We start from the raw sequence: 27,242 nt of genomic DNA, 5'->3' as shown, positions 1-27,242 counted from the left end.
TATAATGGTACTGTATGAATGTGGGGCATTAGAATGGTACTGTACTGTAGACAGGTGGAATGTGGGCATTAGAATGGTACTGTTTACAGGTGGAATGTGGGGCATTAGAATGGTACTGTACTGTATACAGGTGGAATGTGGGGCATTAGAATGGTACTGTATACAGGTGGAATGTGGGGCATTAGAATGGTACTGTATACAGGTGGAATGTGGGGCATTAGAATGGTACTGTATACAGGTGGAATGTGGGGCATTAGAATGGTACTGTATACAGGTGGAATGTGGGGCATTAGAATGGTGCTGTATACAGGTGGAATGTGGGGCATTAGAATGGTACTGTACTGTATACAGGTGGAATGTGGGGCATTAGAATGGTACTGTACTGTAGACAGGTGGAATGTGGGGCATTAGAATGGTACTGTACTGTAGACAGGTGGAATGTGGGGCATTAGAATGGTACTGTACTGTAGACAGGTGGAATGTGGGCATTAGAATGGTACTGTATACAGGTGGAATGTGGGGCATTAGAATGGTACTGTACTGTATACAGGTGGAATGTGGGGCATTAGAATATTACTGTATACAGGTTGAATGTGGGGCATTAGAATGGTACTGTATACAGGTGGAATATGGGGCATTAGAATGGCACTGTATACAGGTGTAATGTGGGGCATTAGAATGGCACTGTATACGGTTGGAATGTGGGGCATTAGAATGGTACTGTACTGTATACAGGTGGAATGTGGGGCATTAGAATGGTACTGTACTGTATACAGGTGGAATGTGGGGCATTAGAATGGTACTGTATACAGGTGGAATATGGGGCATTAGAATGGTACTGTATACAGGTGGAATGTGGGGCATTAGAATGGTACTGTATACAGGTGGAATGTGGGGCATTCGAATGGTACTGTATACAGGTGGAATGTGGGGCATTAGAATGGCACTGTATACAGGTGGAATGTGGGGCATTAGAATGGTACTGTATACAGGTGGAATGTGGGCCCATTAGAATGGTACTGTACTGTATACAGGTGGAATGTGGGGCATTAGAATGGTACTGTATACAGGTGGAATGTGGGGCATTAGAATGGTACTGTATACAGGTGGAATGTGGGGCATTAGAATGGTACTGTATACAGGTGGAATGTGGGGCATTAGAATGGTACTGTAGACAGGTGGAATGTGGGGCATTAGAATGGTACTGTATACAGGTGGAATATGGGGCATTAGAATGGTACTGTATACAGGTGGAGTGTGGGGCATTAGAATGGTACTGTACTGTATACAGGTGGAATGTGGGGCATTAGAATGGTACTGTATACAGGTGGAATGTGGGGCATTAGAATGGTACTGTATACAGGTGAAATGTGGGGCATTAGAATGGTACTGTATACATGTGGAATGTGGGGCATTAGAATGGTACTGTACTGTATACAGGTGGAATGTGGGGCATTAGAATGGTACTGTACTGTATCCGGATGGAATTTGGGGCATTAGAATAGTACTGTACTGTATACAGGTGGAATGTGGGGCATTAGAATGGTACTGTATACAGGTGGAATGTGGGGCATTAGAATGGTACTGTAGACAGGTGGAATGTGGGGCATTAGAATGGTACTGTACTGTATACAGGTGGAATGTGGGGCATTACAATGGTACTGTACTGTATACAGGTTGAATGTGGGGCATTAGAATGGTACTGTACTGTATACAGGTGGAATGTGGGGCATTAGAATGGTACTGTATACAGGTGGAATGTGGGGCATTACAATGGTACTGTATACAGGTGGAATGTTGGTCATTAGAATGGTACTGTATACAGGTGGAATGTGAGGCATTAGAATGGTACTGTATACAGGTGGAATGTGGGGCATTAGAATGGTACTGTATACAGGTGGAATGTGGGGCATTAGAATGGTACTGTATACAGGTGGAATGTGGGGCATTAGAATGGTACTGTATACAGGTGGAATGTGGGGCATTAGAATGGTACTGTACTGTAGACAGGTGGAATGTGGGGCATTAGAATGGTACTGTACTGTATACAGGTGGAATGTGGGGCATTAGAATGGTACTGTATACAGGTGGAATGTGGGGCATTAGAATGGTACTGTACTGTAGACAGGTGGAATGTGGGGCATTAGAATGGCACTGTATACAGGTGGAATGTGGGGCATTAGAATGGTACTGTATACAGGTGGAATGTGGGTCCATTAGAATGGTACTGTACTGTATACAGGTGGAATGTGGGGCATTAGAATGGTACTGTATACAGGTGGAATGTGGGGCATTAGAATGGTACTGTATACAGGTGGAATGTGGGGCATTAGAATGGTACTGTATACAGGTGGAATGTGGGGCATTAGAATGGTACTGTACTGTATACAGGTGGAATGTGGGGCATTAGAATGGTACTGTATACAGGTGGAATGTGGGGCATTAGAATGGTACTGTACTGTATACAGGTGGAATGTGGGGCATTAGAATGGTACTGTACTGTAGACAGGTGGAATGTGGGGCATTAGAATGGTACTGTACTGTAGACAGGTGGAATGTGGGGCATTAGAATGGTACTGTACTGTAGACAGGTGGAATGTGGGGCATTAGAATGGTACTGTACTGTAGACAGGTGGAATGTGGGGCATTAGAATGGTACTGTATACAGGTGGAATGTGGGGCATTAGAATGGTACTGTACTGTAGACAGGTGGAATGTGGGCATTAGAATGGTACTGTTTACAGGTGGAATGTGGGGCATTAGAATGGTACTGTACTGTATACAGGTGGAATGTGGGGCATTAGAATGGTACTGTATACAGGTGGAATGTGGGGCATTAGAATGGTACTGTATACAGGTGGAATGTGGGGCATTAGAATGGTACTGTATACAGGTGGAATGTGGGGCATTAGAATGGTGCTGTATACAGGTGGAATGTGGGGCATTAGAATGGTACTGTACTGTATACAGGTGGAATGTGGGGCATTAGAATGGTACTGTACTGTAGACAGGTGGAATGTGGGGCATTAGAATGGTACTGTACTGTAGACAGGTGGAATGTGGGGCATTAGAATGGTACTGTACTGTAGACAGGTGGAATGTGGGCATTAGAATGGTACTGTATACAGGTGGAATGTGGGGCATTAGAATGGTACTGTACTGTATACAGGTGGAATGTGGGGCATTAGAATATTACTGTATACAGGTTGAATGTGGGGCATTAGAATGGTACTGTATACAGGTGGAATATGGGGCATTAGAATGGTACTGTACTGTAGACAGGTGGAATGTGGGGCATTAGAATGGTACTGTATACAGGTGGAATGTGGGGCATTAGAATGGTACTGTACTGTAGACAGGTGGAATGTGGGGCATTAGAATGGTACTGTACTGTAGACAGGTGGAATGTGGGGCATTAGAATGGTACTGTATACAGGTGGAATGTGGGGCATTAGAATGGTACTGTACTGTATACAGGTGGAATGTGGGGCATTAGAATGGTACTGTACTGTATACAGGTGGAATGTGGGGCATTAGAATGGTACTGTACTGTATACAGGTGGAATGTGGGGCATTAAAATGGTACTGTATACAGGTGGAATGTGGGGTATTAGAATGGTACTGTATACAGGTGGAATGTGGGGCATTAGAATGGTACTGTATACAGGTGGAATGTGGGGCATTAGAATGGTACTGTATACAGGTGGAATGTGGGGCATTAGAATGGTACTGTACTGTATACAGGTGGAATGTGGGGCATTAGAATGGTACTGTACTGTATACAGGTGGAATGTGGGGCATTAGAATGGTACTGTACTGTAGACAGGTGGAATGTGGGGCATTAGAATGGTACTGTACTGTAGACAGGTGGAATGTGGGGCATTAGAATGGTACTGTACTGTAGACAGGTGGAATGAGGGGCATTAGAATGGTACTGTACTGTAGACAGGTGGAATGTGGGGCATTAGAATGGTACTGTATACAGGTGGAATGTGGGGCATTAGAATGGTACTGTATACAGGTGGAATGTGGGGCATTTGAATGGTACTGTATACAGGTGGAATGTGGGGCATTAGAATGGCACTGTATACAGGTGGAATGTGGGGCATTAGAATGGTACTGTATACAGGTGGAATGTGGGGCATTAGAATGGTACTGTACTGTATACAGGTGGAATGTGGGGCATTAGAATGGTACTGTACTGTAGACAGGTGGAATGTGGGGCATTAGAATGGTACTGTATACAGGTGTAATGTGGGGCATTAGAATGGCACTGTATACGGTTGGAATGTGGGGCATTAGAATGGTACTGTACTGTATACAGGTGGAATGTGGGGCATTAGAATGGTACTGTACTGTATACAGGTGGAATGTGGGGCATTAGAATGGTACTGTATACAGGTGGAATGTGGGGCATTAGAATGGTACTGTATACAGGTGGAATGTGGGGCATTAGAATGGTACTGTATACAGGTGGAATGTGGGGCATTAGAATGGTACTGTATACAGGTGGAATGTGGGGCATTAGAATGGCACTGTATACAGGTGGAATGTGGGGCATTAGAATGGTACTGTATACAGGTGGAATGTGGGTCCATTAGAATGGTACTGTACTGTATACAGGTGGAATGTGGGGCATTAGAATGGTACTGTATACAGGTGGAATGTGGGGCATTAGAATGGTACTGTACTGTATACAGGTGGAATGTGGGGCATTAGAATGGTACTGTATACAGGTGGAATGTGGGGCATTAGAATGGTACTGTAGACAGGTGGAATGTGGGGCATTAGAATGGTACTGTACTGTATACAGGTGGAATGTGGGGCATTACAATGGTACTGTACTGTATACAGGTTGAATGTGGGGCATTAGAATGGTACTGTACTGTATACAGGTGGAATGTGGGGCATTAGAATGGTACTGTATACAGGTGGAATGTTGGTCATTAGAATGGTACTGTATACAGGTGGAATGTGGGGCATTAGAATGGCACTGTATACAGGTGGAATGTGGGGCATTAGAATGGTACTGTATACAGGTGGAATGTGGGTCCATTAGAATGGTACTGTACTGTATACAGGTGGAATGTGGGGCATTAGAATGGTACTGTAGACAGGTGGAATGTGGGGCATTAGAATGGTACTGTACTGTATACAGGTGGAATGTGGGGCATTAGAATGGTACTGTAGACAGGTGGAATGTGGGGCATTAGAATGGTACTGTATACAGGTGGAATGTGGGGCATTAGAATGGTACTGTATACAGGTGGAATGTGGGGCATTAGAATGGTACTGTATACAGGTGGAATGTGGGGCATTAGAATGGTACTGTATACAGGTGGAATGTGGGGCATTAGAATGGCACTGTATACAGGTGGAATGTGGGGCATTAGAATGGTACTGTATACAGGTGGAATGTGGGTCCATTAGAATGGTACTGTACTGTATACAGGTGGAATGTGGGGCATTAGAATGGTACTGTATACAGGTGGAATGTGGGGCATTAGAATGGTACTGTATACAGGTGGAATGTGGGGCATTAGAATGGTACTGTATACAGGTGGAATGTGGGGCATTAGAATGGTGCTGTATACAGGTGGAATGTGGGGCATTAGAATGGTACTGTACTGTATACAGGTGGAATGTGGGGCATTAGAATGGTACTGTATACAGGTGGGATGTGGGGCATTAGAATGGTACTGTACTGTATACAGGTGGAATGTGGGGCATTAGAATGGTACTGTGTAGAGGTGGAATGTGGGGCATTAGAATGGTACTGTACTGTATACAGGTGGAATGTGGGGCATTAGAATGGTACTGTACTGTATACCGGTGGAATATGGGGCATTAGAATGGTACTGTATACAGGTGGAATGTGGGGCATTAGAATGGTACTGTACTGTATACAGGTGGAATGTGGGGCATTAGAATGGTACTGTACTGTATACATGTGGAATGTGGGGCATTAGAATGGTACTGTATACGGGTGGAATTTTTTATTTTATTTATTTTTTATTTCACCTTTATTTAACCAGGTAGGCTAGTTGAGAACAAGTTCTCATTTGCAACTGCGACCTGGCCAAGATAAAGCATAGCAGTGTGAACAGACAACAACACAGAGTTACACATGGAGTAAACAATAAACAAGTCAATAACATGGTAGGAAAAAGGGAATCTATATACAATGTGTGCAAAAGGCATGAGGTAGGCAATAACTCGAATAATTACAATTTAGCAGATTAACACTGGAGTGATAAATCATCAGATGATCATGTGCAAGAAGAGATACTGGTGTGCAAAAGAGCAGAAAAGTAAATAAATAAAAGCAGTATGGGGGTGAGGTAGGTAAATTGGGTGGGTAGTTTACAGATGGACTATGTACAGCTGCAGCGATCGGTTAGCTGCTCGGATAGCAGATTTTTAAAGTTGTTGAGGGAGATAAAAGTCTCCAACTTCAGAGATTTTTGCAATTCGTTCCAGTCGCAGGCAGCAGAGAACTGGAAGGAAAGGCGTCCAAATGAGGTTTTGGCTTTAGGGATGATCAGTGAGATACACCTGCTGGAGCGCGTGCTACGGGTGGGTGTAGCCATCGTGACCAGTGAACTGAGATAAGGCGGCACTTTACCTAGCATAGCCTTGTAGATGACCTGGAGCCAGTGGGTCTGACGACGAACATGTAGCGAGGGCCAGCCGACTAGGGCATACAGGTCGCAGTGGTGGGTCGTATAAGGTGCTTTAGTAACAAAACGGATGGCACTGTGATAAACTGCATCCAGTTTGCTGAGTAGAGTATTGGAAGCTATTTTGTAGATGACATCGCCGAAGTCGAGGATCGGTAGGATAGTCAGTTTTACTAGGGTAAGTTTGGCGGCGTGAGTGAAGGAGGCTTTGTTGCGGAATAGAAAGCCGACTCTAGATTTGATTTTGGATTGGAGATGTTTGATATGAGTCTGGAAGGAGAGTTTGCAGTCTAGCCAGACACCTAGGTACTTATAGATGTCCACATATTCTATGTCGGAACCGTCCAGGGTGGTGATGCTAGTCGGGCGTGCGGGTGCAGGCAGCGAACGGTTGAAAAGCATGCATTTGGTTTTACTAGCATTTAAGAGCAGTTGGAGGCCACGGAAGGAGTGTTGTATGGCATTGAAGCTCATTTGGAGGTTAGATAGCACAGTGTCCAGGGAAGGGCCGGAAGTATACAGAATGGTGTCGTCTGCGTAGAGGTGGATCAGGGAATCGCCCGCAGCAAGAGCAACATCATTGATGTATACAGAGAAAAGAGTCGGCCCGAGAATTGAACCCTGTGGTACCCCCATAGAGACTGCCAGAGGACCGGACAACATGCCCTCCGATTTGACACACTGAACTCTGTCTGCAAAGTAGTTGGTGAACCAGGCAAGGCAGTCATTAGAAAAACCGAGGCTATTGAGTCTGCCGATAAGAATATGGTGATTGACAGAGTCGAAAGCCTTGGCCAGGTCGATGAAGACGGCTGCACAGTAATGTCTTTTATCGATGGCGGTTATGATATCGTTTAGTACCTTGAGCGTGGCTGAGGTGCACCCGTGACCGGCTCGGAAACCGGATTGCACAGCGGAGAAGGTACGGTGGGATTCGAGATGGTCAGTGATCTGTTTGTTGACTTGGCTTTCGAAGACCTTAGCTAGGCAGGGCAGGATGGATATAGGTCTGTAACAGTTTGGGTCCAGGGTGTCTCCCCCTTTGAAGAGGGGAATGACAGCGGCAGCTTTCCAATCCTTGGGGATCTCAGATGATACGAAGGAGAGGTTGAACAGGCTGGTAATAGGGGGTGCGACAATGGCGGCGGACAGTTTCAGAAATAGGGGGTCCAGATTGTCAAGCCCAGCTGATTTGTATGGGTCCAGGTTTTCCAGCTCTTTCAGAACATCTGCTATCTGGATATGGGTAAAGGAGAAGCTGGGGACGCTTGGGCGAGTAGCAGCGGGCCGGGCGGGGCTGCTGGCCAAGGTTGGAGTCGCCAGGTGGAAGGCATGGCCAGCCATTGAGAAATGTTTGTTGAAGTTTTCGATTATCACGGACTTATCAGTGGTGACCGTGTTATCTAGCCTCAGTGCAGTGGGCAGCTGGGAGGAGGTGCTCTTGTTTTCCATGGACTTTACAGTATCCCAGAGCTTTTTGGAGTTAGAGCTACAGGATGCAAATTTCTGCTTGAAAAAGCTGGCCTTTGCTTTCCTGACTGACTGCGTGTATTGGTTCCTGACTTCCCTGAACAGTTGCATATCACGGGGGCTCTTCGATGCTATCGCAGTTCGCCACAGGATGTTTTTGTGCTGGTCGAGGGCAGTCAGGTCTGGAGTGAACCAAGGGCTATATCTGTTCTTGGTTCTGCATTTTTTGAACGGAGCATGCTTGTCTAATATGGTGAGGAAGTAACTTTTAAAGAATGACCAGGCATCCTCAACTGACGGGATGAGGTCAATATCCTTCCAGGGTACCCGGGCCAGGTCGATTAGAAAGGCCTGCTCGCAGAAGTGTTTTAGGGAGCGTTTGACAGTGATGAGGGGTGGTCGTTTGACCGCGGACCCGTAGCGGATACAGGCAATGAGGCAGTGATCGCTGAGATCTTGATTGAAGACAGCAGAGGTGTATTTGGAGGGCAAGTTGGTCAGGATAATGTCTATTAGGGTGCCCATGTTTACGTATTTAGGGTTGTACCTGGTGGGTTCCTTGATGATTTGTGTGAGATTGAGGGCATCTAGCTTAGATTGTAGGACTGCCGGGGTGTTAAGCATATCCCATTTTAGGTCACCTAACAGAACAAACTCTGAAGCTAGATGGGGAGCGATCAATTCACAGATGGTGTCCAGGGCACAGCTGGGAGCTGAGGGGGGTCGGTAGCAGGCGGCAACAGTGAGAGACTTATTTCTGGAGAGATTAATTTTTAAAATTAGAAGTTCAAACTGTGCATAGACTTACATTTACATTTACATTTAAGTCATTTAGCAGACGCTCTTATCCAGAGCGACTTACAAATTGGTGCATTCACCTTATGACATCCAGTGGAACAGCCACTTTACAATAGTGCATCTAGATCTTTTAAGGGGGGGGGGGGCAGAAGGATTGCTTTATCCTAGGTATTCCTTGAAGAGGTGGGGTTTCAGGTGTCTCCGGAAGGTGGTGATTGACTCCGCTGTCCTGGCGTCGTGAGGGAGTTTGTTCCACCATTGGGGTGCCAGAGCAGCGAACAGTTTTGACTGGGCTGAGCGGGAACTGTACTTCCTCAGTGGTAGGGAGGCGAGCAGGCCAGAGGTGGATGAACGCAGTGCCCTTGTTTGGGTGTAGGGCCTGATCAGAGCCTGAAGGTACTGAGGTGCCGTTCCCCTCACAGCTCCGTAGGCAAGCACCATGGTCTTGTAGCGGATGCGAGCTTCAACTGGAAGCCAGTGGAGAGAGCGGAGGAGCGGGGTGACGTGAGAGAACTTGGGAAGGTTGAACACCAGACGGGCTGCGGCGTTCTGGATGAGTTGTAGGGGTTTAATGGCACAGGCAGGGAGCCCAGCCAACAGCGAGTTGCAGTAATCCAGACGGGAGATGACAAGTGCCTGGATTAGGACCTGCGCCGCTTCCTGTGTGAGGCAGGGTCGTACTCTGCGGATGTTGTAGAGCATGAACCTACAGGAACGGGCCACCGCCTTGATGTTGGTGGAGAACGACAGGGTGTTGTCCAGGATCACGCCAAGGTTCTTAGCGCTCTGGGAGGAGGACACAATGGAGTTGTCAACCGTGATGGCGAGATCATGGAACGGACAGTCCTTCCCCGGGAGGAAGAGCAGCTCCGTCTTGCCGAGGTTCAGCTTGAGGTGGTGATCCGTCATCCACACTGATATGTCTGCCAGACATGCAGAGATGCGATTCGCCACCTGGTCATCAGAAGGGGGAAAGGAGAAGATTAATTGTGTGTCGTCTGCATAGCAATGATAGGAGAGACCATGTGAGGTTATGACAGAGCCAAGTGACTTGGTGTATAGCGAGAATAGGAGAGGGCCTAGAACAGAGCCCTGGGGGACACCAGTGGTGAGAGCGCGTGGTGAGGAGACAGATTCTCGCCACGCCACCTGGTAGGAGCGACCTGTCAGGTAGGACGCAATCCAAGCGTGGGCCGCGCCGGAGATGCCCAACTCGGAGAGGGTGGAGAGGAGGATCTGATGGTTCACAGTATCGAAGGCAGCCGATAGGTCTAGAAGGATGAGAGCAGAGGAGAGAGAGTTAGCTTTAGCAGTGCGGAGCGCCTCCGTGATACAGAGAAGAGCAGTCTCAGTTGAGTGACTAGTCTTGAAACCTGACTGATTTGGATCAAGAAGGTCATTCTGAGAGAGATAGCAGGAGAGCTGGCCAAGGACGGCACGTTCAAGAGTTTTGGAGAGAAAAGAAAGAAGGGATACTGGTCTGTAGTTGTTGACATCGGAGGGATCGAGTGTAGGTTTTTTCAGAAGGGGTGCAACTCTCGCTCTCTTGAAGACGGAAGGGACGTAGCCAGCGGTCAAGGATGAGTTGATGAGCGAGGTGAGGTAAGGTAGAAGGTCTCCGGAAATGGTCTGGAGAAGAGAGGAGGGGATAGGGTCAAGCGGGCAGGTTGTTGGGCGGCCGGCCGTCACAAGACGCGAGATTTCATCTGGAGAGAGAGGGGAGAAAGAGGTCAAAGCACAGGGTTGGGCAGTGTGAGCAGAACCAGCGGTGTCGTTTGACTTAGCAAACGAGGATCGGATGTCGTCGACCTTCTTTTCAAAATGGTTGACGAAGTCGTCTGCAGAGAGGGAGGAGGGGGGGGGAGGGGGAGGAGGATTCAGGAGGGAGGAGAAGGTGGCAAAGAGCTTCCTAGGGTTAGAGGCAGATGCTTGGAATTTAGAGTGGTAGAAAGTGGCTTTAGCAGCAGAGACAGAAGAGGAAAATGTAGAGAGGAGGGAGTGAAAGGATGCCAGGTCCGCAGGGAGGCGAGTTTTCCTCCATTTCCGCTCGGCTGCCCGGAGCCCTGTTCTGGAAAGTATGACAGAACTTTGCAGGCTATCTCTGCAGTAGATTGCAACTCCTCCCCCTTTGGCAGTTCTATCTTGACGGAAAGTGTTATAGTTGGGTATGGAAATCTCAGAGTTTTTGGTGGCCTTCCTAAGCCAGGATTCAAACACGGCAAGGACATCAGGGTTGGCAGAGTGTGCTAAAGCGGTGAGTAAGGCAAACTTAGGCAGGAGGCTTCTGATGTTGACATGCATGAGGCCAAGGCTTTTTCGATCACAGAAGTCAACAAATGAGGGTGACTGGGGACATGCAGGGCCTGGGTTTACCTCCACATCACCCGAGGAACAGAGGAGCAGTAGGATGAGGGTGCGGCTAAAGGCTATCAAAACTGGTCGCCTAGAGCGTTGGGGACAAGGAATAAAAGGAGCAGATTTATGGGCGTGGTAGAATAGATTCTGGGCATAATGTGCAGACCAGGGTATGGTGGGGCACGGGTACAGCGGAGGCAAGCCCAGGCACTGGGTGATGATAAGAGAGGTTGTATCTCTGGACATGCTGGTCTCAATGGGTAAGGTCACCGCATGTGTGGGGGGTGGGACAAAGGAGGTATCAGAGGTACGGAGAGTGGAACTACGGGGTCCATTGCAAACCAAAACAATGATAACTAGCCTGAACAACAGTATGCAAGGCATATTGATATTTGAGAGAGACATACAATAAGGCATAAAGTGATTGCAGGTCATGATTGGGAGAGCTAGCTAAAACAGCAGGTCAGATAACAGCAGCTAGTTGGCTAACACAGCAACAGAAGGTAAAAAATGGCGACGACTGGGCAGAGAGGGTCGGATTAACTACACACAGATCCTGAGTTAAGGCACAGAGCCGACAGATAAAACACAAATAAACAGAATGGAGTACCGTGAATTAATGGACAGTCAAGCAGGCATAAGCTATGTAGCCAAGTGATCATAGTGTCCAGGGGCCAGCCGTAGATGAAGTAGTGAGGCCTCCACTAAGCTAGCCCGCGGCGTTTAAAGTTAGTAGCCCGGGGGGGTGGTCTGCTCAGACGGAGGGGGTCTGCTCAGACGGAGGCCGGTTGAGGGCACAGCGGATGGGGTATTTGTCTGCAGACCAGACGTGGTCGTGTCGACAGAGAATCCAAGCCGGATGGCGGTGGCGAAAGAGAGGTTGTGAGTTGTAGAATTGTGTTAGCTAACTGGTGCTAGCTTCGTGATTCAGACAGCTAGTCATGGGTAGCAAGCTAGCAGAAGATGGAGGTCTGTTTTTAGCCACGCCGTGCAATTCCGTCGGTAGATTAGTGGGGTTCCGTATGGTAGAGGGGACCAATCCAGTTGTCAAAATAGTTATAGAGGCCTAAGAAGATTGTTCGATAGACCTGTTCAGATAGCAGCCGATATGCTCAAGACAGCTAACGATTAGCGGGCCGCAGTTAGTATATGGACGTTCAGGTTATGTCGCGATGGAGGGGCCGGTTGAAATACTCCCTCGGGCAGATAACGTCGGTATCCCAGTCGTGAAGGCCCGGTGGGGCTCCGCATCGGCAGTAAAACGGGTCCGGATAGGTGATTGTAGCCCAGGAGTGGCTGATGGCACTCTTCAGCTGGCTAGCTCCGGGATAATTGGTGTTTGCTCCGGAATTGATGTTAGCCGATAGTCACTCGGATAGCAGCTAGTTAGCTGCAAGATCCAGGTGTAAATGTCCAGAGCTTGAGGTAAAAATCCGGGGATATGGAGAGAAAAATAGGTCTGGTATGCTCTGGTCTGAGTCGCGTTGTACAAAACTGGCAATAGTTTTCGGAGCTAAAGGATAGCTGATGAGCGCTATCTGTGGTTAGCTGAACTACTAACGTTAGCTTGTGAGCTGGCTAACTTCTGGTTAGCTTCTGTTGTAGATTTCGGATACGAGGTGAATAATACTTTTGAGGAAGAAAAAAAACAGATTCGCACCACATTTGGTGAGTTGGGTTGCAGGAGAGTGTTTTGAAGTTGAGTTTTTAAGAAGAAAATAATATATATATAAAAAAGATATGCGAAGAAAAATATATATATAAACGGGACAAGACGAGGACAATGGACATCTGACTGCTACGCCATCTTGGATGAATGTGGGGCATTAGAATGGTACTGTATACATGTGGAATGTGGGGCATTAGAATGGTACTGTACTGTATACAGGTGGAATGTGGGGCATTAGAATGGTACTGTACTGTATACAGGTGGAATGTGGGGCATTAGAATGGTACTGTACTGTATACAGGTGGAATGTGGGGCATTAGAATGGTACTGTACTGTAGACAGGTGGAATGTGGGGCATTAGAATGGTGCTGTACTGTATACAGGTGGAATGTGGGGCATTAGAATGGTACTGTATACAGGTGGAATGTGGGGCATTAGAATGGTACTGTACTGTATACAGGTGGAATGTGGGGCATTAGAATGGTACTGTATACAGGTGGAATGTGGGGCATTAGAATGGTACTGTACTGTATACAGGTGGAATGTGGGGCATAAGAATGGTACTGTACTGTATACAAGTGGAATGTGGGGCATTAGAATGGTACTGTATACAGGTGGAATGTGGGGCATTAGAATGGTACTGTTTACAGGTGGAATGTGGGGCATTAGAATGGTACTGTACTGTATACAGGTGGAATATGGGGCATTAGAATGGTACTGTACTGTATACAGGTGGAATGTGGGGCATTAGAATGGTACTGTATACAGGTGGAATGTGGGGCATTAGAATGGTACTGTATACAGGTGGAATGTGGGGCATTAGAATGGTACTGTACTGTATACAGGTGGAATGTGGGGCATTAGAATGGTACTGTACTGTATACAGGTGGAATGTGGGGCATTAGAATGGTACTGTACTGTAGACAGGTGGAATGTGGGGCATTAGAATGGTACTGTAGACAGGTGGAATGTGGGGCATTAGAATGGTACTGTATACAGGTGGAATGTGGGGCATTAGAATTGTACTGTATACAGGTGGAATGTGGGGCATTAGAATGGTACTGTACTGTATACAGGTGGAATGTGGGGCATTAGAATGGTACTGTAGACAGGTGGAATGTGGGGCATTAGAATGGTACTGTTTACAGGTGGAATGTGGGGCATTAGAATGGTACTGTATACAGGTGGTATGTGGGGCATTAGAATGGTACTGTATACAGGTGGAATGTGGGGCATTAGAATGGTACTGTACTGTATACAGGTGGAATGTGGGGCATTAGAATGGTACTGTATACAGGTGGAATGTGGGGCATTAGAATGGTACTGTAGACAGGTGGAATGTGGGGCATTAGAATGGTACTGTATACAGGTGGAATGTGGGGCATTAGAATGGTACTGTATACAGGTGGAATGTGGGGCATTAGAATGGTACTGTATACAGGTGGAATGTGGGGCATTAAAATGGTACTGTACTGTATACAGGTGGAATGTGGGGCATTGGAATGGTACTCTACTGTATACAGGTGGAATGTGGGGCATTAGAATGGTACTGCACTGTATACAGGTTGAATGTGGGGCATTAGAATGGTACTGTATACAGGTGGAATGTGGGTCCATTAGAATGGTACTGTATACTGGTGGAATGTGGGGCATTAGAATGGTACTGTATACAGGTGGAATGTGGGGCATTAGAATGGTACTGTATACAGGTGGAATGTGGGGCATTAGAATGGTACTGTATACAGGTGGAATGTGGGGCATTAGAATGGTACTGTACTGTATACAGGTGGAATGTGGGGCATTAGAATGGTACTGTACTGTATACAGGTGGAATGTGGGGCATTAGAATGGTACTGTAGACAGGTGGAATGTGGGGCATTAGAATGGTACTGTATACAGGTGGAATGTGGGGCATTAGAATGGTACTGTATACAGGTGGAATGTGGGGCATTAGAATGGTACTGTACTGTATACAGGTGGAATGTGGGGCATTAGAATGGTACTGTATATAGGTGGAATGTGGGGCATTAGAATGGTACTGTATACAGGTGGAATGTGGGGCATTAGAATGGTACTGTATACAGGTGGAATGTGGGGCATTAGAATGGTACTGTATACAGGTGGAATGTGGGGCATTAGAATGGTACTGTATATAGGTGGAATGTGGGGCATTAGAATGGTACTGTATACAGGTGGAATGTGGTGGCATTAGAATGGTACTGTACTGTATACAGGTGGAATGTGGGGCATTAGAATGGTACTGTACTGTATACAGGTGGAATGTGGGGCATTAGAATGGTACTGTACTGTATACAGGTGGAATGTGGGGCATTAGAATGGTACTGTACTGTATACAGGTGGAATGTGGGGCATTAGAATGGTACTGTACTGTATACAGGTGGAATGTGGGGCATTAGAATGGTACTGTATACAGGTGGAATGTGGGGCATTAGAATGGTACTGTATACAGGTGGAATGTGGGGCATTAGAATGGTACTGTATACAGGTGGAATGTGGGGCATTAGAATGGTACTGTATACAGGTTTAATGTGGGGCATTAGAATGGTACTGTATACAGGTGGAATGTGGGGCATTAGAATGGTACTGTACTGTATACAGGTGGAATGTGGGGGCATTAGAATGGTACTGTATACAGGTGGAATATGGGTCATTAGAATGGTACTGTATACAGGTGGAATGTGGGGCATTAGAATGGGTGGTGACCTGTTGTACTGTTTTAAGTCAGAAGTAGGTCTGGAGCTCAACTTGAATGGAAATGCACATGAGCACAACAATGCCTCCTCCACCCATGTGTTGTTATGTTGAGTACCCGCTGACCAAAAAATATGTTATGATATATATTTATTTTTCAATTCTTGTATTGTTAAAATCAATGTTTAAGGATATACAGATAGGCACCACATTACTACAAGACAAAACAGTTCAATCAAATCAAATGTCAGTTGTCACATGCGCCAAATACAACAGGTGTAGACTTTACCGTGAAATGCTGAATACAACAGGTGTAGACTTTACCGTGAATTGCTGAATACAACAGGTGTAGACTTTACCGTGAAATGCTGAATACAACAGGTGTAGACTTCACCGTGAAATGCTGAATACAACAGGTGTAGACTTTACCGTGAAATGCTGAATACAACAGGTGTAGACTTTACCGTGAATTGCTGAATACAACAGGTGTAGACTTCACCGTGAAATGCTGAATACAACAGGTGTAGACTTTACCGTGAAATGCTGAATACAACAGGTGTAGACTTTACCGTGAATTGCTGAATACAACAGGTGTAGACTTTACCGTGAAATGCTGAATACAACAGGTGTAGACTTCACCGTGAAATGCTGAATACAACAGGTGTAGACTTTACCGTGAATTGCTGAATACAACAGGTGTAGACTTTACCGTGAAATGCTGAATACAACAGGTGTAGACTTCACCGTGAAATGCTGAATACAACAGGTGTAGACTTTACCGTGAAATGCTGAATACAACAGGTGTAGACTTTACCGTGAATTGCTGAATACAACAGGTGTAGACTTTACCGTGAAATGCTGAATACAACAGGTGTAGACTTCACCGTGAAATGCTGAATACAACAGGTGTAGACTTTACCGTGAAATGCTGAATACAACAGGTGTAGACTTTACCGTGAAATGCTGAATACAACAGGTGTAGACTTTACCGTGAAATGCTGAATACAACAGGTGTAGACTTTACCGTGAAATGCTGAATACAACAGGTGTAGACTTTACCGTGAAATGCTGAATACAACAGGTGTAGACTTTACCGTGAAATGCTGAATACAACAGGTGTAGACTTTACCGTGAAATGCTTACTTACAAGCCCTTATCCAACAATGCAGTTTTTTTGGAAATAGAGTTAAGAAAATATTTACAAAAAAACTGAAGTAAAAACATTTTAAGTATCACAATACAATTACAATAATGAGGCTATATACAGGGGTCAATGTGCGGGGGTACAGGTTACTCAAGGTAATTTGTGCATGTAGGTAGGGGTAAAGTGACTTATGCATAGATAATAAACAAATAGTCCGGGTGGCCATTTGATTAGTTCAGCAGTCTTATCTCTTGGGGGTAGAAGCTGTTAAGGAGCCTTTTGGACCTAGACTTGGTGCTCCGGCAGAGAGAACAGTCTATGACTAGGGTGGCTGGATTCTTTGACAATCTTTGGGGCCTTCCTCTGACACCGCCTGGTATAGAGGTCCTGGATGGCAGGAAGCTGGCCCCGGTGATGTACTGGGCTGTACGTACTACCCTCTATAGTGCCTTGCGGTCTCCTGAGGGGGAATAGGTTTTGTAGTGCCCTCTTCACGACTGTCCTGGTGTGCTTGGACCATGTTAGTTTGTTGGTGATGTGGACATCAAGCAACTTGAAGCTCTCATCCTGCTCCACTACAGCCCCGTCGATGAGAATGGGGGCGTGCTCGGTCCTCATTTTCCTGTAGTCCACAATCATCTCCTTTGTCTTCATCACATTGAGGGAGAGGTTGTTGTCCTGGCACCACACAGCCAGGTCTCTGACCTCTTCCCTATAGGCTGTCTCGTTGTTGTCGGTGATCAGGCCTACCACTGTTGTGTCATCGGCAAACTTAATGATGGTGATGGAGTCGTGCCTGGCTATGCAGTCATGAGTGACCACCTGGGGACGGCTCGTTAGGAAGTCCAGGATCCAGTTTCAGAGGGAGGTGTTTAGTCCCAGGGTCCTTAGCTTAATCATGAGCTTTGAGGGCACTATGGTGTTGAACACTGAGCTGTTGTCAATGAATAGCATTCTCACGTAGGTGTTCCTTTTGTCCAGGTGTGAAAGGGCCGTGTGGAGTGCAATAGAGATTGCATCATCTGTGGATCTGTTCGCGCGGTATGCAAATTGGACCGGGTCTAGGGTTTCTGGGATAATGGTGTTGATGTTGACCAGCCTTTCAATGCACTTCATGGCTACAGACGTGAGTGCTACGGGTCGGTAGTCATTTAGGCAGGTTACCTTACTATTTTTGGGCACTGGGACAATGGTGGTCTGCGTGAAACATGTTGGTATTACAGACTCAATCAGGGTCATGTTGAAAATGTCAGTGAAGACACTTGCCAGTTGGTCAGCGCGTGCTCGGAGTACACGTCCTGGTAATTCGTCTGGCCCTGCGGCCTTGTGAATATTGACCCTTTTGAAGGCCTTACTCTCATCATCTGCAGAGAATGTGATCACACAGTTGTCCGGAACAGCTGGTGCTCTCATGCATACCTCAGTGTTACTTGCCTCGAAGCGAGCATAGAAGTAATTTAGCTCGTCTGGTAGGCTTGTGTCACTGGGCAGCTCTCGGTTGTGCTTCCCTTTGTAGTCTGTAATGGTTTGCAAGCCCTACCACATCCGACGAGCATCGGAGCTGGTGTAGTAGGATTCAAACTTAGTCATGTATTAATGCTTTGCCTGTTTGATGGTTCGTCAGAGGGCATAGTGGGATTTCTTATAAGCTTCCGGGTTAGAGTCCCACTCCTTGAAAGCGGCAGCTCTACCCTTTAGCTCAGTGCGGATGTTGCCTGTAATCCATGGCTTCTGGTTGGGGTATGTGCGTACAGTCACTGTGGGGATGACGTCATCGATGCACTTGTTGATGAAGTCAGTGACTGATGTGGTGTACTCCTCAATGCCATCGGAAGAATCCCGGAACATATTCCAGTCTGTACTAGCAAAACAGTCCTGTAGCTTAGCATCTGCTTCATCTGACCACTTTCTTATTGACAAAGTCACTGGTGCTTCCTGTTTAAATTTTAGCTTGTAAGCAGGAATCAGGAGGATAGAATTATGGTCAGATTTGCCAAATGGAGAGCGAGGGAGAGCTTTGTACGTGTCTCTGTGTGTGGAGTAAAGGTGGTCTAGAGTGTTTTACTCTGGTTTCACATTTAACATGCTGGTAGAAATGAGGTAAAACGAATTTAAGTTTTGAAGAATATAGACGAAAACTCTCTAGGTAGATAGTGTGGTCTACAACAGGTTATCATGAGATACTCTACCTCAGGCGAGCAAAACCTTGAGACTTCCTTAGATTTTCGTGCACCAGCTGTTGTTTACAAATATACATAGACCGCCACCCCTTGTCTTACCAGAGGCTGCTGTTCTATCCTGCCATGACAGTGTATAACCAGCCACCCCTTGTCTTACCAGAGGCTGCTGTTCTATCCTGCCATGACAGTGTATAACCCACCACCCCTTGTCTTACCAGAGGCTGCTGTTCTATCCTGCCATGACAGTGTATAACCCACCAGCTGTATGTTATTCATGTCGTCGTTCAGCTACGACTCTGTGAAACATAAGATATTACATTTTTTAATGTCCCGGTAGTAGGATATACGTGCTTTCAGTTCGTCCACTTTATTATCCAACGATTGTACGTTGGCCAATAGTACAGATGGCAAAGGCAGATTAGCCGCTCGCCGCCGGATCCTCACAAGGCACCCCGATCTCCTTCCGCGAAACCTCTGTCTCTTTCTCCTGTGAATGATGGGGATAAGGGCCTGTTTGGGTGTCTGGAGTAAATCCCTCTCGGCCGACTCATTAAAGAAAAAGTATTCATCGAACTCAAGGTAAGTAGTCGCTGTTCTGATGTCCAGACACTCTTTTCGGTCATTATGTACAAAATAAGTTACAAACAATGCGAAAAAACAAACAAAATTGCACAGTTAGTTTTAGAGCCCATAAAACGGTAGCCATCCTCTCGGGCGCCGTTCTGACTTGCATACTATAACCGAGTCGCGCTAACCAGAGCAACTATAATTATGAAGGACATAAATCAAAGACATCATGCTCCTTTGTTGATAAGAGAGGAGAGGTGTAGAGACATAGCTTCCTACAGAGCTGTACTATAATGTTGTAATATTATGGTCTGTAGAGATGGCTCAGTGCAGAGCTGTACTGCTGTAATATTATGGTCTGTAGAGATGGCTCAGTACAGAGCTGTACTGCTGTAATATTATGGTCTGTAGAGATGGCTCAGTACAGAGCTGTACTGCTGTAATATTATGGTCTGTAGAGATGGCTCAGTGCAGAGCTGTACTGCTGTAATATTATGGTCTGTAGAGATGGCTCAGTGCAGAGCTGTACTGCTGTAATATTATGGTCTGTAGAGATGGCTCAGTACAGAGCTGTACTATAATGTTGTAATATTATGGTCTGTAGAGATGGCTCAATACAGAGCTGTACTGCTGTAATATTATGGTCTGTAGAGATGGCTCAGTGCAAAGCTGTACTGCTGTAATATTATGGTCTGTAGAGATGGCTCAGTACAGAGCTGTACTGCTGTAATATTATGGTCTGTAGAGATGGCTCAGTACAGAGCTGTACTGCTGTAATATTATGGTCTGTAGAGATGGCTCAGTGCAGAGCTGTACTGCTGTAATATTATGGTCTGTAGAGATGGCTCAGTGCAGAGCTGTACTGCTGTAATATTATGGTCTGTAGAGATGGCTCAGTGCAGAGCTGTACTGCTGTAATATTATGGTCTGTAGAGATGGCTCAGTACAGAGCTGTACTATAATGTTGTAATATTATGGTCTGTAGAGATGGCTCAGTGCAGAGCTGTACTGCTGTAATATTATGGTCTGTAGAGATGGCTCAGTACAGAGCTGTACTATAATGTTGTAATATTATGGTCTGTAGAGATGGCTCAGTACAGAGCTGTACTGCTGTAATATTATGGTCTGTAGAGATGGCTCAGTGCAGAGCTGTACTGCTGTAATATTATGGTCTGTAGAGATGGCTCAGTGCAGAGCTGTACTGCTGTAATATTATGGTCTGTAGAGATGGCTCAGTACAGAGCTGTACTATAATGTTGTAATATTATGGTCTGTAGAGATGGCTCAGTGCAGAGCTGTACTGCTGTAATATTATGGTCTGTAGAGATGGCTCAGTACAGAGCTGTACTGCTGTAATATTATGGTCTGTAGAGATGGCTCAGTGCAGAGCTGTACTGCTGTAATATTATGGTCTGTAGAGATGGCTCAGTGCAGAGCTGTACTGCTGTAATATTATGGTCTGTAGAGATGGCTCAGTGCAGAGCTGTACTGCTGTAATATTATGGTCTGTAGAGATGGCTCAGTGCAGAGCTGTACTGCTGTAATATTATGGTCTGTAGAGATGGCTCAGTGCAGAGCTGTACTGCTGTAATATTATGGTCTGTAGAGATGGCTCAGTGCAGAGCTGTACTGCTGTAATATTATGGTCTGTAGAGATGGCTCAGTGCAGAGCTGTACTGCTGTAATATTATGGTCTGTAGAGATGGCTCAGTACAGAGCTGTACTGCTGTAATATTATGGTCTGTAGAGATGGCTCAGTGCAGAGCTGTACTGCTGTAATATTATGGTCTGTAGAGATGGCTCAGTACAGAGCTGTACTGCTGTAATATTATGGTCTGTAGAGATGGCTCAGTGCAGAGCTGTACTGCTGTAATATTATGGTCTGTAGAGATGGCTCAATACAGAGCTGTACTATAATGTTGTAATATTATGGTCTGTAGAGATGGCTCAGTACAAAGTGACCTTATCCTCTACCTGGTAGTAGATGGTGTAGGAGTGACCTTCTCATTTACCTGGTATTAGATGGTGTAGTAGCGACCTTCTCCTCTACCTGGTATTAGATGGTGTAGTAGTGACCTTCTCCTCTACCTGGTATTAGATGGTGTAGTAGTGACCTTCTCCTCTACCTGGTAGTAGATGGTGTAGTAGTGACCTTCTCCTCTACCTGGTAGTAGATGGTGTAGGAGTGACCTTATCCTCTACCTGGTAGTAGATGGTGTAGGAGTGACCTTCTCCTCTACCTGGTATTAGATGTAGGAGTGACCTTATCCTCTACCTGGTATTAGATGGTGTAGTAGTGACCTTATCCTCTACCTGGTAGTAGATGTAGGAGTGACCTTATCCTCTACCTGGTAGTAGATGGTGTAGGAGTGACCTTATCCTCTACCTGGTAGTAGATGGTGTAGGAGTGACCTTCTCCTCTACCTGGTATTAGATGTAGGAGTGACCTTATCCTCTACCTGGTATTAGATGGTGTAGTAGTGACCTTATCCTCTACCTGGTAGTAGATGTAGGAGTGACCTTATCCTCTACCTGGTAGTAGACGGTGTAGGAGTGACCTTATCCTCTACCTGGTAGTAGATGGTGTAGGAGTGACCTTGTCCTCTACCTGGTAGTAGATGTAGGAGTGACCTTATCCTCTACCTGGTATTAGATGTAGGAGTGACCTTCTCCTCTCCTTGTCTTTCTCCAGCTCCAGCAGGGTTTATAGAGCCAGGCAGCTGGAGGGGATTTAAGCCTGTATGCTGAGATGTTACAGGAAAGGGCACACAGTGAAAAGACCGTCCCCAGTGGCACTCTATTCCCTATTTATATACTGTAGTGCACTACTTCCCTATGGCCCATCTGGTCAAAAGTAGTGTGAAAACAGTGTCATACATCTTAACATGGCATTTCAGTGGCAAGGGGATGTTACGTCAATCCCACTGTCTGCTGCCTACAAGTGGTCTTTGAAGGGCAAACGCATCACAATACAAGCTATGACAACGACGACATGGTCAGAACGCCGCAGCTGTTTAATAGAATAGTACCATGATCTAAACACTGAGCTCACCGGGAAGCCGACCCTTTTTGGAAGTGGTTTTTTTATCTTATTTTTGTGGAAAGCTCTGGACTCATCACAACCATTCTCACCCTTCTCCATCTCTCTCCCTCCTCTCCATCTCTCTCCCTCCTCTCACCCTTCTCCATCTCTCTCCCTCCTCTCCCTCCTCTCCATCTCTCTCCCCCCTTCTCCATCTCTCTCCCTCTCCCTCCTCTCCATCTCTCTAACTCCTCTCCATCTCTCTCCCCCTTCTCCATCTCTCTCCCCCTTCTCCATCTCTCTCACTCCTCTCCATCTCTCTCCCTCCTCTCCATCTCTCTCCCTCCTCTCCCTCCTCTCCATCTCTCTCCCTCCATCTCCCTCCCTTCTCTCCATCTCTCTCCCTCCTCTCCATCTCCCTCCCTCCTCTCCATCTCTCTCCCTCCTCTCCATCTCTCTCCCTCCTCTCCATCTCTCTCCCTCCTCTCCATCTCTCTCCCTCCTCTCCATCTCTCTCCCTCCTCTCCATCTCTCTCCATCTCTCTCCATCTCTCTCCCTCCTCTCTATCTCTCTCTCCCTCCTCTCCATCTCTCTCCCTCTCTCCAGAACTCTATCCGGCACAACCTGTCCCTCCACAGTCGGTTCGTCCGTGTGCAGAACGAGGGGACAGGGAAGAGTTCCTGGTGGATGCTAAACCCCGAGGGAGGGAAGACTGGGAAGTCCCCTCGACGTAGAGCAGCCTCCATGGACAACAACAACAGCAAGTTCGCCAAGAGCAGAGGACGGGCTGCTAAGAAGAAGGTATAGAAATAACTGTTGTTCAATGTCTTTATAATATGACCTACAGTATCCCTACAGTATCTATATCTATACAGTATCAGTATCCATACAGTATCTATATCTATACAGTATCTATATCTATACAGAATCAGTATCCATACAGTATCTATATCTATACAGTATCAGTATCCATATAGAATCAGTATCCATACAGTATCTATATCTATACAGTATCAGTATCCATACAGAATCAGTATCTATACAGTATCTATATCTATACAGTATCAGTATCTATACAGTATCAGTATCTATACAGTATCAGTATCTATACAGTATATATATCTATACAGTATCAGTATCCATACAGTATCAGTATACATACAGTATATATATCTATACAGTTTCTATACAGTATCTATACAGTAAATATATCTATAAAGTGTCTATATCTATACAGTAACTATATCTATACAGTAACTATATCTATACAGCATCTATATCTATACAGTAACTATATCTATACAGCATCTATATCTATACAGTATCTATACAGTATCTATACAGTATCTATACAGTAACTATATCTATACAGTATCTATACAGTAACTATATCTATACAGTAACTATATCTATACAGTAACTATACAGTAACTATATATATACAGTATCTATACAGTATCTATACAGTAACTATACAGTAACTATATCTATACAGTATCTATACAGTAACTATATCTATACAGTGTCTATACAGTAACTATATCTATACAGTATCTATATCTATACAGTAACTATATCTATACAGTATCTATACAGTAACTATATCTATACAGTAACTATACAGTAACTATATCTATACAGTAACTATATCTATACAGCATCTATATCTATACAGTAACTATATCTATACAGTAACTATATCTATACAGTAACTATATCTATACAGTATCTATATCTATACAGTATCTATACAGTATCTATATCTATACAGTATCTATACAGTAACTATATCTATACAGTATCTATATCTATACAGTAACTATATCTATACAGTATCTATACAGTATCTATACAGTAAATATATCTATACAGTGTCTATATCTATACAGTAACTATATCTATACAGTAACTATATCTATACAGTATCTATACAGTAACTATATCTATACAGTAACTATACAGTAACTATATCTATACAGTAACTATACAGTAACTATATCTATACAGTATCTATACAGTATCTATACAGTAAATATATCTATACAGTGTCTATATCTATACAGTAACTATATCTATACAGTAACTATATCTATACAGTATCTATACAGTAACTATATCTATACAGTAACTATACAGTAACTATATCTATACAGTAACTATACAGTAACTATATCTATACAGTATCTATATCTATACAGTAACTATATCTATACAGTAACTATATCTATACAGTATCTATATCTATACAGTAACTATATCTATACAGTAACTATATCTATACAGTATCTATATCTATACAGTAACTATATCTATACAGTAACTATACAGTAACTATATACAGTATCTATATCTATACAGTAACTATATCTATACAGTAACTATATCTATACAGTATCTATATCTATACAGTAACTATATCTATACAGTATCTATATCAATACAGTAACTATATCTATACAGTATCTATACAGTATCTATACAGTAAATATATCTATACAGTGTCTGTATCTATACAGTAACTATATCTATACAGTATCTATACAGTATCTATACAGTAAATATATCTATACAGTGTCTATCTATACAGTAACTATATCTATACAGTAACTATATCTATACAGTATCTATACAGTAACTATATCTATACAGTAACTATATCTATACAGTAACTATATCTATACAGTATCTATACAGTAACTATATCTATACAGTATCTATACAGTAACTATATCTATACAGTATCTATACAGTATCTATACAGTAACTATATCTATACAGTAACTATACAGTAACTATATCTATACAGTATCTATACAGTAACTATATCTATACAGTATCTATATCTATACAGTAACTATATATATATACAGTATCTATACAGTAACTATACAGTATCTATATCTATACAGTATCTATACAGTAACTATATCTATACAGTAACTATATCTATACAGTTTCTATACAGTAACTATATCTATACAGTATCTATACAGTAACTATATCTATACAGTATGTATATCTATACAGTACCTATATCTATACAGTTTCTATACAGTAACTATATCTATACAGTATGTATATCTATACAGTAACTATATCTATACAGTTTCTATACAGTAACTATATCTATACAGTATGTATATCTATACAGTAACTATATCTATACAGTTTCTATACAGTAACTATATCTATACAGTATCTATACAGTATCTATATCTATACAGTATCTATACAGTAACTATATCTATACAGTATCTATATCTATACAGTATCTATATCTATACAGTAACTATATCTATACAGTATCTATATCTATACAGTATCTATATCTATACAGTAACTATATCTATACAGTATCTATACAGTATCTATATCTATACAGTATCTATACAGTAACTATATCTATACAGTAACTATATCTATACAGTATCTATATCTATACAGTAACTATATCTATACAGTAACTATATCTATACAGTATCTTTACAGTAAATATATCTATACAGTATCTATATCTATACAGTAACTATATCTATACAGTATCTATACAGTAAATATATCTATACAGTATCTATACAGTAAATATATCTATACAGTATCTATACAGTAACTATATCTATACAGTATCTATACAGTAAATATATCTATACAGTATCTATATCTATACAGTACCTATATCTATACAGTATCTATACAGTAAATATATCTATACAGTAACCATATCTATACAGTAACTATATCTATACAGTAACTATATCTATACAGTATCTATACAGTAACTATACAGTAACTATATCTATTCAGTAACTATATCTATACAGTAACTATATATATACAGTATCTATACAGTAACTATATCTATACAGTATCTATATCTATACAGTATCTATACAGTATCTATACAGTAAATATATCTATACAGTAGCTATACAGTAAATATATCTATACAGTATCTATATCTATACAGTACCTATATCTATACAGTATCTATACAGTAAATATATCTATACAGTAACCATATCTATACAGTATCTATATCTATACAGTAACTATATATATATACAGTATCTATACAGTAACTATACAGTATCTATATCTATACAGTATCTATACAGTAACTATATCTATACAGTAACTATATCTATACAGTTTCTATACAGTAACTATATCTATACAGTATCTATACAGTAACTATATCTATACAGTATCTATACAGTAACTATATCTATACAGTAACTATATCTATACAGTATCTTTACAGTAAATATATCTATACAGTATCTATATCTATACAGTAACTATATCTATACAGTATCTATACAGTAAATATATCTATACAGTATCTATACAGTAAATATATCTATACAGTATCTATACAGTAACTATATCTATACAGTAACTATATCTATACAGTATCTATACAGTAATTATATCTATACAGTAACTATATCTATACAGTATCTATACAGTAAATATATCTATACAGTATCTATATCTATACAGTACCTATATCTATACAGTATCTATACAGTAAATATATCTATACAGTAACCATATCTATACAGTAACTATATCTATACAGTAACTATATCTATACAGTATCTATATCTATACAGTATCTATACAGTAAATATATCTATACAG

General features: G+C 43.4%; 1 protein-coding gene across 1 annotated transcript in view; it reads left to right on the top strand.

The window, feature by feature from the left end:
* foxo1a (forkhead box O1 a) overlaps window positions 1-27,242 on the top strand; it is a 285,766-nt gene that overhangs the window by 169,901 nt on the left and 88,623 nt on the right. The window contains exon 2 of the mRNA XM_055880788.1: window positions 23,205-23,399. Within this exon, the coding sequence (XP_055736763.1) occupies window positions 23,205-23,399 (195 nt within the window). The remainder of the gene's footprint in view (window positions 1-23,204; window positions 23,400-27,242) is intronic.

This window comes from Salvelinus fontinalis, chromosome 24 (assembly GCF_029448725.1).
Source record: "Salvelinus fontinalis isolate EN_2023a chromosome 24, ASM2944872v1, whole genome shotgun sequence".
Classification (NCBI taxonomy): Eukaryota; Metazoa; Chordata; class Actinopteri; order Salmoniformes; family Salmonidae; genus Salvelinus; species Salvelinus fontinalis.
The sequence above is the reverse complement of the archived record's forward strand: the minus strand, read 5'-3'. Positions and strand labels throughout refer to the sequence as shown.